We start from the raw sequence: 12,896 nt of genomic DNA, 5'->3' as shown, positions 1-12,896 counted from the left end.
TGAGACAGAGTCTCACTGTTTCTTCCCAGACTGATCTTAAACTCCGCTCAGCTCACATTTGGAAAGTGTTCATTATTTCTTCACATATTTTTCTGTCTCTTCTTTTGCATACTGGCATTGAATCCATGCTGGGCAAGTACTGTACTTTTGAGCAATATTCCCAGCCCTTTTAGTTTTTGTTTTGAGATGGGTCTCAATAAGTACCCAGTCTGGCCTTGCTTGATCTTGTGATCTTGTTGCTTTAGCCTTCTAAATAGCTGGGGATTTAGTCATGTACCCTCATGCCCAGCTCTTATCTTTAAGAACTCCAGTTACATTATATGCATAGAAGGCTGATTGACAGTGTCTCATAGTTAACTGATGCTCTGTTCATTTTTCCTGTTTTTTTCCCCTTGATTATTTTGAATCATTTTTATTACATAGTTTTTATTGCCATGTCTTCAAATTCACTATTCTTTTATCTTCATTGTAATCTGATGTAATCTCATGTAATGTATTTTTTATTTCAGACCTGTTGCTTTTTTCCTTAGATGTTCTATTTGGGTATTTTTATATCCTTCATTTCTTTCTTCTTCATGTTAATCTTTCCATTGACCTTCTTAATTATATGGGTTATATAGTAGCTTTTTAACAGCTTTGTCTACCAGTTATATCATTTTTATCATTTTGTTTTTCTCTTGGGCAGGTGTTCATTTTCCCACTTCCCTTGAATATTAATAATTTGTTTATTATGTACTGCATGTTTACATGGTTGGGTCTAGTATTTTTGGAATCCTTTGAATATTTCTGTGTTTTTTCAGTTATTAGGAATCTGTTTGGTCCTTTCAGGTGTTCCTTTTAAATGTCATTTAAGTAAGTCCAGATTAGGCTTTTTGTATATGGTTGATTTGTCCCTGTTTTTGAGGCAGTACCTTTCTGAAGACTAATGTCCTGTGCTTGAGAATGTCTTTAAACTCTGGCTAGTGGGAACATGAACTATTCTGGTAATTTGTGAGTTCTGGAGGTCCTTCTCTCTGCTCCTTTCCTTTGGCCTTGATGATTTTCTCACGTGAATATGCTGATTAAGTAGCCATCTAAAACGGGATACTCCCTTAAGTATGGTAACATGACTGACAAACGTTAGCCACCTTGACCTCCCTGAATTCTAAATTTCATATCCCTAACATTATCAAGCTCTGTGTGGGTCTTCCTCTCCCAGACATTAGCAGAGCATTCACCTTGTTTCCCTTTTCTTAGGAGTCACTACCCTATTCTGCTTGTTGTCTAATGTCTGAAAACCTGTATTTAATAGACTTTATTCAGTTTTCTCTTTTAAATTGAAAGGATAAATCTGATCCCTAATATTCTATCATGACCAGATAAAGAGGTCCCTTATGTTCTTTGTTCCTGAAATTTAATTTTTGTTAACATTTCGTTATATTTGTGAATGATATCAGTATATTTGTGCATTTGTTCTATGGAGTTTAGCTAATTTAGTACTGTGTGGACTACCTCAGACTTGTGAATGGAATGCTTCATTAGGAAAACAATGTCTACTTGAGTTAATGATCAATATTTTTGTGATATAATGTAATATTGTTTGCTGAATTTATTATATATATTAAATGTTCTGATACAGTTTGCTGTTTAAACCATGTTGACTCATTTCAAATCATGATTATAAACTACTGTCAATTGAATAAATCTAAGTTTCTGCCCATTTGTACACATAATTTCTGTGTAGTATTATAAATTCTATGATATAGTGGGATGAATGCAGTTGAGGAATACTTAGATGAAGAATTCTGTGGTAAAGCATTTCTTGAGAATGCAAATATACTAACTTGAGAAATTGGTCTTTAATGGTTTGTTTTTTAGATTATAATAATTCTCAAGACATTGAAAGTAAACTTGGTATCTTTCCACCCCCATCTAGGCTGAAGGGTATGTGATTGGCAGCTGTATTAAACACATTCCAATCGCAGGACGAGATATAACATATTTTATTCAGCAGCTGCTGAGAGACCGAGAAGTAGGCATCCCTCCAGAGCAATCCCTGGAAACTGCAAAGGCAGTAAAGGTAACCTGTAGTAACAGAAGTATAATATGGTTAAAAATTAAAATCACGTGTATGACAGCATGAAAGAAATTCTCAGTGAGGAACAGTACTTTAACAAATTTTTTGTAATCAGTTATGAGTACTCTTAATTATATTTGTTTTCCCTGTATTTCATGCAAGGAACATTTTTAAGGATTATCAACTCTTTGCATATTATTTCCCTATTTCACATTTGAGAGGACTAACGTAAGATGTTTAACCAATGACTTAAGCATACAGTTTTGTGATTATTCCTTTTATTAAAAGTGAATAATTATTTCACTCAAGTTGTTACATCTCAGTTTATTCACTGAATTCTTTGGTTTAATCCTGATGGTTTTCTACTATTAAAATTATTTTGATGTCATTGATTTGGGCTACAACATGAAATGCATTGTTGGACTCAAGAGGTATAAAACAGAAGAAAAATGTGAAGGCTGTGTAAGGTATTTTGTTAATTTTCTTTGTATATAATTCTTTATTATATCAGTGTTTCATGCATACCATCAAAAATTACTTAGCATTGCTTTTCAAATTTCTCCTTTGCCAATATAACTATAAAATTTCAGTCTGTCACGTGGTTTGAATATGTAAAAGCAAAACTGCCTTCACAAAAACAACTTCATTTATTTGCCTCTTTGTGTGTTTATAGAGTTTTCCTTGCTTTTTAAATTTTAGAAATGAAGATGAATGAACCGCTTCCTAGGTTGTAAAGAAATTACTAAATGGCTTCCAAAAGTTACTCTGAGTTGGTAACTTAATATATAAAAAAAATTAATGTGAAAACTACTGTTTCAACTTCTTTGGAAAATCTGTGACATTAAAATAAAGCAAAACAAAAAGCCACTAGAGATTTAAGTTTATCCCAGGGAAGACTGATGTTCAGTCTGGATATTTTTTAAGGAGCATAATTACCTTTTAATTCCCACTTGAGGTTTTGGAGAAAGACTTCATCTATAAGATTATCAAGTTTTCCTTCTTTTTGTGGTATTCTTTCACTTGTCTTTTAATTATTAACAATAATGTTTGTGTCTTTGATAGAATCCTTGATATGTAAAATTATTTGAAATGTATGAATATTACTCAGGATTTTTTAGAGAAAACCAATAGGATACAGATAACATGAGAGGGGATTTATTAATGGAATTAGCTCACATGATTATGAAGCCTGAGAAGTACCACAGCAGGCTATTTGCAAACTGGGTTCTCTTAGATGCTGGTTGTGTGGCTCAGTTCAAGTCCAAAGGCCTCAGAACCGTAGTAGCTGATGGTGTAACTCTTAGTCCAGTTCAAAGCCTTGGAAACCTAGAAAAGCTGCTAATGCAAGTTCTGGAGTCCAAAGCCTGGAGTCTGATATCTTCAGGCAAGAGAATAGGGTCCTGGTGAAAGAGGAGAGACGGGAAATTGCCTTTCCGTTGCTTTTAAGTTCTGTCTGGGCCCCTTGCCAACTGAATGGTGGCACCCCTACCCACTTCCCAAACACAGACACACTGAGGAGAGACCTTCCCCACAGTTTATCAGCTCACACAGCAGTCTTCTCTGGAAATACTCTCATAGATGGATATGAAGAAACAATGCTTTACCCATTCTCTGCTTATCATTAAATCCAGTCGAGTTGACACCTAAAAGTAACCATCACAGTATGAAGCTGTTAGTCAGGAGTTTATTAATTTCAAATGAGATATTTTTGATGGAAACTTACTTAAGACATATAACCAAATATTCAATAATTCAGTCTTGCAGATAATAGCAAAACAGTAATTCATATTTCCATCCTTTTTTCTTTGTTCATTTACTTAGAATCAGTTTTGTTCCAGATAGGTATTAGAGATCTATACTGATTTGTATGGTAGCAATTATTAGTTATTTTTCTCTTTGTATACTTTGTTTTGTTTTCTAGAACATAGTTGATTATTGAAATAGAAAATGTTGAGCGACTTTAATGCATGTTTTCAGGAGATAACATTAATATAGTAGAGTTTGACTCTTTAGTCTTTCAAATCTTAATTCTTTTTATATGTAAAGTCATTAAATATAGATGAGCTGTTTAAAAGTACTACACATCTAATAATCTAACAAAAGTTTTTCTACTCCTTAATTTTATTTTCTGAAATTATTTTTTCATTTGAGTTTCATTTACTGATAAAATGCCATCCTTTTCTACTTTCTCTAAAGCGATAGAAAAAGACTTAATTTTGTTTCTTTATTTGCTTTTTTAAGGAACGCTATAGTTATGTCTGCCCAGATTTGGTAAAAGAGTTTAACAAGTATGACACAGATGGATCAAAGTGGATTAAACAGTATACTGGAATCAATGCTATTTCAAAGAAAGAATTTTCCATTGATGTTGGTTATGAGAGATTCTTGGGACCTGAAATCTTTTTTCATCCAGAGGTAAGGTTTTTTTGGAAGATGGAATTGCTTTGAAATATTCAGCAGAAAATCAACTGGAAGATATTCAGAGAGCATTAATCTCAGAAACTTTGTTTACTATACTAAAATATAGTGAGTAATATTTTTCAAGGAAAAAATTATTTTTTCTGAAACACATTTGGAAAAGTAAAACTTCTGTCTCTTATGGGATTCAAGGAAGAACACAGGAAATGGGGAGGCTCTTAAATTATTTATAATCATTTAAAATGTTGGGAGAGATTCTAGAAAACACTGCCCCAAGGTAAAATGACCGTTATACAAAGAATCTTCACTTGACTATCATGAAGTATTTAACTAGTAGCAAGTCTCTCTCCATGAATGCTTAACAACATAAAGACTATCTTAAGAAAATGAAATAGGTGCTTTTAATAGTTAAAAAAAAATTTAATAATTTGGTATCTGAAATTTAACTTTATTAAAACTACTAATATTATCTACAGTGCTTATTCAGCATCAAGAATAATTATTTTAAGTGTTTATTCACTTAGCCAATATTAAGTGGATATAGTTTTATGGTCTGACATTAATCATTGAGTATTCAAAGATGAAAAATTATTTATTTTGTACTTATTTAAGTCAAAGAATGAGATAAATTATTTAAATAGGTATAGTTGCTTTAATGAATGCATGTGTCTTGAGGGTGTAGGAGTAGAGAGTATCCAAGTTTGCTTGGGAAACTCAGGGCAATTTCTCAAAGGTAACAATTGATTGAATTCAGCTAAACAGTTGAATGGATATTTCAACAGGCATATGTGTTAGGAATGTATATTTCTGGCAGAGGTGATAAGCTGAGCAGAGGCCTAGGATATGAAAAAGCTGGATAATAATAAGTATAAAGGAACAGAGTGGTAGGAGATGGATCCAGATAGCTATTTTGTGGACTAGATTGTGAATGACAAATACATTCTTCAAGGGAGTTTGTTCAATTCATAGTTATGTAGAAATCTTCAGCATGGAAGTTACATAGATTAATGTACAATATGAGAAAGGTTACTCTGGCAGCACTGGGTTAGATGAATTGGAACAGAGGTATGAGTTGTGTTAAAAGGTGAGTTTATTGCAGTTTTTCAGATGAATAATGACTGTAGGTCAATTAAAATGAGAAAAGAGGTGAGAGAAGAGTCAATATGACTTAATAATCGCTTAGATGTGAGAGGAGAAAGAATATGAAGAATTTGATGATTATGAGGTTTCCAACTTGAGCAGCTAGATGTACCATCCAAAGAAATTGCGAATGCTGAAGAGGAAAAGTAGGTGAAGTAGAAACAGATGAATTTATTATACACATCTTTAAAGAGGTGTTAAAAATTGGCACTTGAATTCTAAAGGTTTTGAATTGGTGTGATTGTCTTGGGGTGAGGATAGAGGTGAAGTTATCACTACATGTGGCACAAAGGAAGAGATTAGCCAAGGAGAGGTGCAAAGTTGAAAGGTGAAGAATCTGACCTTATTGAATCCAGCACTTTATGGATAGGTAGAGTAAGAGGAACCTTCAAAGAATATTGACAGAGAGGATGATAGTTATAAAAATGAGAATATTTTAAGGAGGGGGATTGAATAGTGCCATTTGTTTCCATGAAGTAATGTTAGAGGACACTTGTGAAATGCATGTTGCGTTTTTCAGCATCTGGGTTATTGGTGATGCCAGAGGAGCAGTTTCAGTGAAGTGGTGTGAGAGAGTCAGCTTGTTGCATCTTAAGAGTTAATAAAGGTTTAGAAATCAACAGTGTGGACTTTCTGGGGAGCAGGTGACTGAACAAAAAGGATAGTGGCTACTGGGAACTAGTATAGAAGTCAGTTGTAAAAATAAATCTGAGGATAGTTTTGAGTTTTAAAAGGGGTTACTCCATTAATAGGAGGTAAGGAGTAAATATGAGTACAGGAAAATGTGGAAATGGGATCTTCAGAGGAGTGGTAGGTTGTTGAGGAATTACATCATTTATAGTTCATAGTTTTATTTTTTTCCATGAAGTGGAATCAAGATGATGGATTGGGAGAAGAGATTGGACATAAAATTGGAGATTATAGAGAATAATAATGTTCATAATCACTTTTTAGGGGAATTGAGAGGGTGGGGTGACTTGAATGCATATTAATAGTAGTAGGGTGCCCCGCCCCCCTTTTTTTTAAACTGACTGTAGTGAGATTAGGTACCCCAGACTTGTAGTCATGTAATAGTTCCTTTCTCCTGGGCCAGTATGGAAACAGAGCAAAAGGAAAGACAGAGTTAGAGTGAATGACAGTGAATCTAGAAGATAGAATTAGAGGTAATAAAGGATGCATGCAGGAATTAGAGATCATGATGGACGGACGTAATTATAAATTGATAGCAAATGAGTGAACACTAAAATGATAAGGAATTGTTCTCAAACTGGTATACTGGAGCTTTAAGGTTTCAGATGACACATTTTCTTTGCAGTTTCTTAAAAAAAAATAATTAAAAAGATGTATGCACGTAGTTTCAAAGGTCAGGTAACACTGACAAGTTTAAACCAAAACTATTTTAAGCTGGTCTAACTCCTTTGTGTTCTGCAGAATATTCAGTAGTGCTTACTTAACTATTACTCTTGGTAATTACCTCCAATTTTCCAAATATTTTGCTAGTATTTCTGTTTTTTAATATACCAGTGTTAATTGGTTATTAGTTTCCTTTTGTGTGAGTTAATTTCTATGTAGATTTTCTTTTTCCCTCAGTCTCTTCCTTGTGTTAGATTATTGTTATTAGGTAAATAAATAATTTTATAGTATTTATAGTATTATATCTGAATTTTTCACTTTTGAGCCAAGTAGTAAAATGTGACTATCTCTTAAAATTCAGCTTTTTTCCAAATTTTTGCCTTATTATTACTGTTCATTCATTCATTCATTCATTCATTCATTCATTCATTGAAGTTGAACTTCAGTACCTAGTTATACAAAGTCTGGAAGAGGACTTGAGTGTCTTTATTTTGGTAATATGAAAACTACTACTCATTAATTTTTATTTTTAAATTTTCTTAAAAGTCTCACTTGTATGGTTTTTTGTTTTGTTTTGTATCTATCTATCTATCTATCTATCTATCTATCTATCTATCTATCTATCTATCTATCTATTTATTTATTTTTTGTTCCAGGGATTGAACCCCAGGGGTGCTTTGCCAGTGAGCCAGTCCTTTTTAATGTTTTATTTAGAGACAGGTTCTCGCTGAATTGCTTAGGGCCTCACTAAATTGCTGATGTTGGCTTTGAACCTGTAATCTTCCTGATTCAGCCTCACAAGATATATAGGTGTGCGCCATTGCACTTGGCTTGTATGGTTTCTTATACCTTCAGTTCCTGAGCTTTAGTGAATCCGTTCACTTCTTATCACTTTGCCTCCATAGTAGCAATTAGGCTGTAACATTCCCTTTTTGTACTTTAAAAAAGATTGAAATGTTTTATTCCTTGTTTCTTTGCCTCCTCTTTTATCTTTGGACATTGACCTTTCCTTTTAATTCTCTTGTTATTTTATGGGGGATTCAAGAAGGTATATGGAGTTGGAAGTTAGGGCACATTTTCCTATATGAGTGTTTAAAATAGAAGTGGATTCAAGGTCACTTGAATTAAGAAAAATTGATTGTGTTATAGTTGACGTGTTGGAGAAATACTAAAACCTCAGCTTGAGGGTAAGGATTAGAGAATTGCAGAAGGTCCTGAGTCAGAGTCTCAGATGAATAGGATTATGACAAAAATAGATAACAGTATAGAAGATAGGAGATAATCTGGGCTTCAAAGGATGAAGCATTTAAGTGGACTGCTTTTGACAGATCAGCTTTGCTTAATGTCTTGGCTCTTTTTTAAAAGTTTTAAGATTTAATTTTTTATTGATGCATTATAATAGTGGGATAGATTAGTGGGATACATTGTTGCATATTTATACATGGCACACAATATATTGACTATCTTAAAAACCTTGAAACATTAGGTATGTAAATGAGGTGTTTTAGTTGTATCATGTTGTTTAGGAATCAGATAGTTAACTGGATTATCATGCTGCTAAGGTTTCTTAATCATTTTCCCATTAATTTAAATAATCCATATTGTTTGGTATACATTTTCCCTTCATTAAATTTTTAATAAACTTTAAAACATTTTATTCTCCATAGCTTTACTTTGCCTAAAAGTAATTTCTTCTATAAGAAATGTTTTTCTCTTTTTCTGAAGTTGTTTTTTAAAATAAGTTATGTGTATGCTTGTTGTTTAAATAAGTCCTAATTCTTACTTAAGTTAATTTTAGCATAAACTAGGAGCGCCTTGCATGTTTATTTTTCATTCTTAGAAATAACCACTTTAAACTTTCCTAATTGAGATTATTTTGGTGATTGCCTCTATACTGTGAACTGCTTGATTATTTTACAATTCAAATACTTTTGGTTTTAGGCATTTTGCATTTGATTTGAAATATCTTCTCAGGCTATTCAGAAGCAGAGTTTTTTTCATCTAGTTTCTGGAATACATGCTATAACCCAGTCTGAACCTGCTTCCTTCTGCAGTTGATACAAAGCCTCATATTCCTTCACCATTCCTCCAGTATTCCTTTTCCTCTCTCTCTTTGGATCCCTTTTTTCTACATCCTGTGTCTTTTTCATTCATACTCTCACTTTCTGGGTAGAGATTTTTCTGCCAGTAAAGGTATCGGATAAAGGAGGATGGGAGAGGAAAAATTTTAAGACACCTTACGTGTCTAATATGCATTTATTTTGTCTTCATACTTGCTTGATAGCTTGGGCATAGAATTCTAGATTGAAACTAATTTTCCTTCAGGATTCAGGAAGCCATTGAGTAATTGCTTTTTAGTATGACCTGAAGTTAAAAAATTCTGATTGCTTTGTATAGGACTTATTTTTTAATATTTTTTTTTTCTGCATATACTTGTAGGCTCTTTCCATTGTACCCTAGCATTTTGAAGTTGATTTCTACAACTTTACCTACTCAGCCTTCCAGTGATTTTTTTTTTTTCCTCCCCTTTCTGGCAACAATTTTAATTCTCAGAGCCTCCCCAGCCCCCACTATTGCTACTGTTTTATGCTCCTTTGTTCCTGTTTCATGGTATTCATGTTCTGACACTCTGAGGCTATTAATCACAGTTGTTCTTTTTTTCAAGTTGTCATTTTGCGTAGTTTATGTCGAAGTTACTTTTTCTCTATTTCAGTTACCTTATTTTTGTGGTAGAGACATTTGCATGACACTGACTTAGGAAGGGACACTAAAGTCTTGACTGGAGACCTGAGCTATCTATATAGGTAGTACTTGTCAACTATAACCTTTTCTTTAGGGGAATGCCGTATGTGTGTTTAAATCTTTCTGGGTTCCCAGGGAAGTCTCCTGTCTAGAGGGTAATAGTTGGCAGACAGAGAGGAAAAGAGCTTGTGTGTGTGTGTGTGTGTGTGTGTGTGTGTGTGTGTGTGTGTGTACACACGCCCAGTAGGCTGCATATCTTCACTTAAACCCACCCCATCTGTTGTGAGACATACTTCTAAAGGTAAAGTTTTCTTCCCTTTAGAGAATAGAATTAAGTTTTTTTCCTTGAATGAGGAGGAGGCATTTAGTGAGCTTATTTTAAGAGAATCTGGGATTTTAATGATCTCTCAGAGAGACTTTCAACCCAATTTTTATCCCTGCCTTTCATCTACCACCTCACTTCACTGGCTACCAGGTGCTGTCAGTTCTTTGGAGGAATTTGTGATGTGAAATGGCTTAGTTCTTGTTTCACATCACTGATGATGTCTCCTTGACTTCTTTTACATCACTGATGGTTTATTAAGTGTTTTGGAGGATATGCAACATCTTGTCCATCTGCTTCCCAGCTTACCAAATTTTGTTGCTCTATTTCCTATTTTTTTGTTCTGTTTATACTATTTAGATTTTGGCCTTCATAAAAATTACTAGTTCTTTTTCCTAGAGTTTTGAGAGAGAAAATTAGATATATATGTTTAGTTTTCTGTTTTCCCAGAATAGACCTATTTTTTTGTATCACACGAACTGTGTCACTTCCCAAGTGAGTTTTAAGATTCTTTTTCTTATAATTTTAGATACTTCTATATTCTAGTTTCCTTATCACTTAAAGGATTCATTTGGTATTTTCTTTGGGTTATAAGGAAGTACTGGCATGTGAACTGTCCAGGACTTGTACACTGAAGATAAAATTATGAAAGAGTTAGACATTTACCTTCAATCTGCTTAGTTCATCACAAATACTAAAAGGAAGAATGGGTTTGGCATTTCCCCCCCCCCCCCCCCCCCCCCCCCCCCGCCTGCCGCTTTGTACCAGAAATCAAACCCAGAGTCACTTAACCACTGAACTGCCACATCCCTAACCCTTTTAAAAAATATTTTTTGAGAGAGGATCTTGCTAATTTGCTTAGGGTCTTGCTAAGTTGCTAAGACTGGCTTGGAACTTGTGGTACTCCTGCCTCAGCCTCCCAGGCTGCTGGGATTACAGGTGTGTATCACCATGCCTGCCCTAATTTTTTTTTTAAAGGAAATAAAATTTTTAAAGTTTTAAACTTTTAAAATTCTCAAGTTTTAAACTTTTAAATTCTCTTAGTATAGGAAATAGTTGTACTACTATGTTTATTTGTGTTTGTTCACTATTCTTCACAATTTTTTAGAGAGAACAGATATTTCTTCCTTAGCAGCCTCTTATGTTCTCAACAGCAATTTTTTATACCTGCTCAGGGAGTAGTTGTGGGGAGGACTGATCCCTTTCATTGAAGATGGAAGAAAAGGCCTAAAAATATTTTAGAGACCCTAGGTTGAGCTTATTTAAGTATTGAATAACAGCTAAAAATTTGTTATCAATAGGTTTATTGTTTTCCTCCCTTTATTTACTTAAATATTCATTGCTTCCTTATTACATACCGTTCTGATTCTTTCTTGGGCTTCTGCAACACAACACTGAATTTTTTCTGAAGATATGCTCAAGTCACACTTCATTTCTTTCTGTATCAGACTTTCTGTGGGTGGATCTAGGATATGTGAATATTAAAAGGGTCTGTAAAGTTTTTGTTTCATATGTTTATTCCTTATTAAAAACTGGAAAGGATATGCAGGTATGTCAGAGGAATGGAGGGTCCTATTTTTGCCTTTTACTTGCTCATAGTATGGCACATAAACTATCTTATAGGAAGGGAAAGAATTCTGGGAAGGTTGATTTGTGTTTGTGTATGTATTTGTGTCACTATTTTAGGTAAATACTGAAGAGTGTGATGAATAGGGCAATGTGGAGAATTTATAAGTTCTGTATTAATAAGTTGATAGGATAAAATTTTTAAAATGAATAGCATAGAGAGCATTTTCTGTCAGATTGTTGATATTTTCTTGAATAATTAATATGTACCAATAAGAATTTTAAAATTTGTTGATAATTTGTTTATATCTTTTTTTTTTAAAACTAGAACAAATGCCAGGTACTCTTGTTAACATATCACTATGGGATCATTAAAGCATAATGTTTTAAAAACTGAAAGCTCTTTAAGATTTCATAGTCTAAAAGTTAGTAAAGGTGGTCCAAGGTCACAAATGTAGTCATGGAAAATAAGATTCTGCTCATTCCATGTAATCATTAACTAAACCATTCTCTGCCTGCATGTGAGCTTGTCTTTAAATGACATTTAGAGCCAGCTGAGTTGAACTGCTTTACACATGTGCTTGTGCACAGATGATTATGACAGCTCTTCATGTATTGATTTTGGAGTTACAAGTAAATTTTAGCAAGTTGACCAATTAAAAAATACACAATCTGTAAATAATGAGAATAGACTGTCAATTTATTTCATTACTGTTGATGGACTTAACAGTTTTCACTTTTGTAAGCAAGTCTGCAGTGAATCTGTTCTTGGGTAATAGTGTCCATGTGGGAGTTTCTCCAGGGTTTGTTCCAAGAAGTGCAGTTATGTGCATTTAAAATTTTATTAGCTATTACCAAATTGTTTTGCATAGTGTTTACATTGATGTATGTATTTTAACAGTATGTAAGAGTTCCAATTACCCTTTGGTTTACCATTTTGTGTATGTACGTCTTTTTACATATTTAATATAGTTACGAAATGATATATAATGCCATTAATTTATTTGCATTTCTTCTGTGATCTGTTTTAAACATGTTTATTTGAATCTGTTATAGAACAGAATTTATAGTTTCTAAGACTTTGTTTTTGAATGGTATACTTTTTTTGTTGTGACATTTACAGTAATAATCTGATCTCTCTCATATATCCAAATTTACTTATTTTTTAGTTTGCTAATCCAGACTTTACGCAGCCTATCTCAGAAGTTGTAGATGAAGTAATTCAGAATTGTCCTATTGATGTCAGACGTCCTCTCTACAAGGTCAGTATTTATAGCAAAATTGATATTTAAAGTCATA

At 33.4% G+C, this 12,896-nt stretch overlaps 1 protein-coding gene across 2 annotated transcripts in view; it reads left to right on the top strand.

Annotated features, from left to right (window-relative positions):
* Positions 1-12,896, top strand: part of ACTR3 (actin related protein 3) — a 66,109-nt gene that overhangs the window by 47,350 nt on the left and 5,863 nt on the right. For both annotated transcript variants that reach the window (XM_079133612.1, XM_079133611.1), the window contains 3 exons: positions 1,916-2,059; positions 4,298-4,471; positions 12,767-12,859. In XM_079133612.1, coding sequence (XP_078989738.1) covers positions 1,916-2,059; positions 4,298-4,471; positions 12,767-12,859 — 411 coding nt within the window. The remainder of the gene's footprint in view (positions 1-1,915; positions 2,060-4,297; positions 4,472-12,766; positions 12,860-12,896) is intronic.

The sequence above is a fragment of the Sciurus vulgaris genome (assembly GCF_902686455.1).
Source record: "Sciurus vulgaris genome assembly, chromosome: 3".
Taxonomy (NCBI): domain Eukaryota; kingdom Metazoa; phylum Chordata; class Mammalia; order Rodentia; family Sciuridae; genus Sciurus; species Sciurus vulgaris.
The sequence above is the reverse complement of the archived record's forward strand: the minus strand, read 5'-3'. Positions and strand labels throughout refer to the sequence as shown.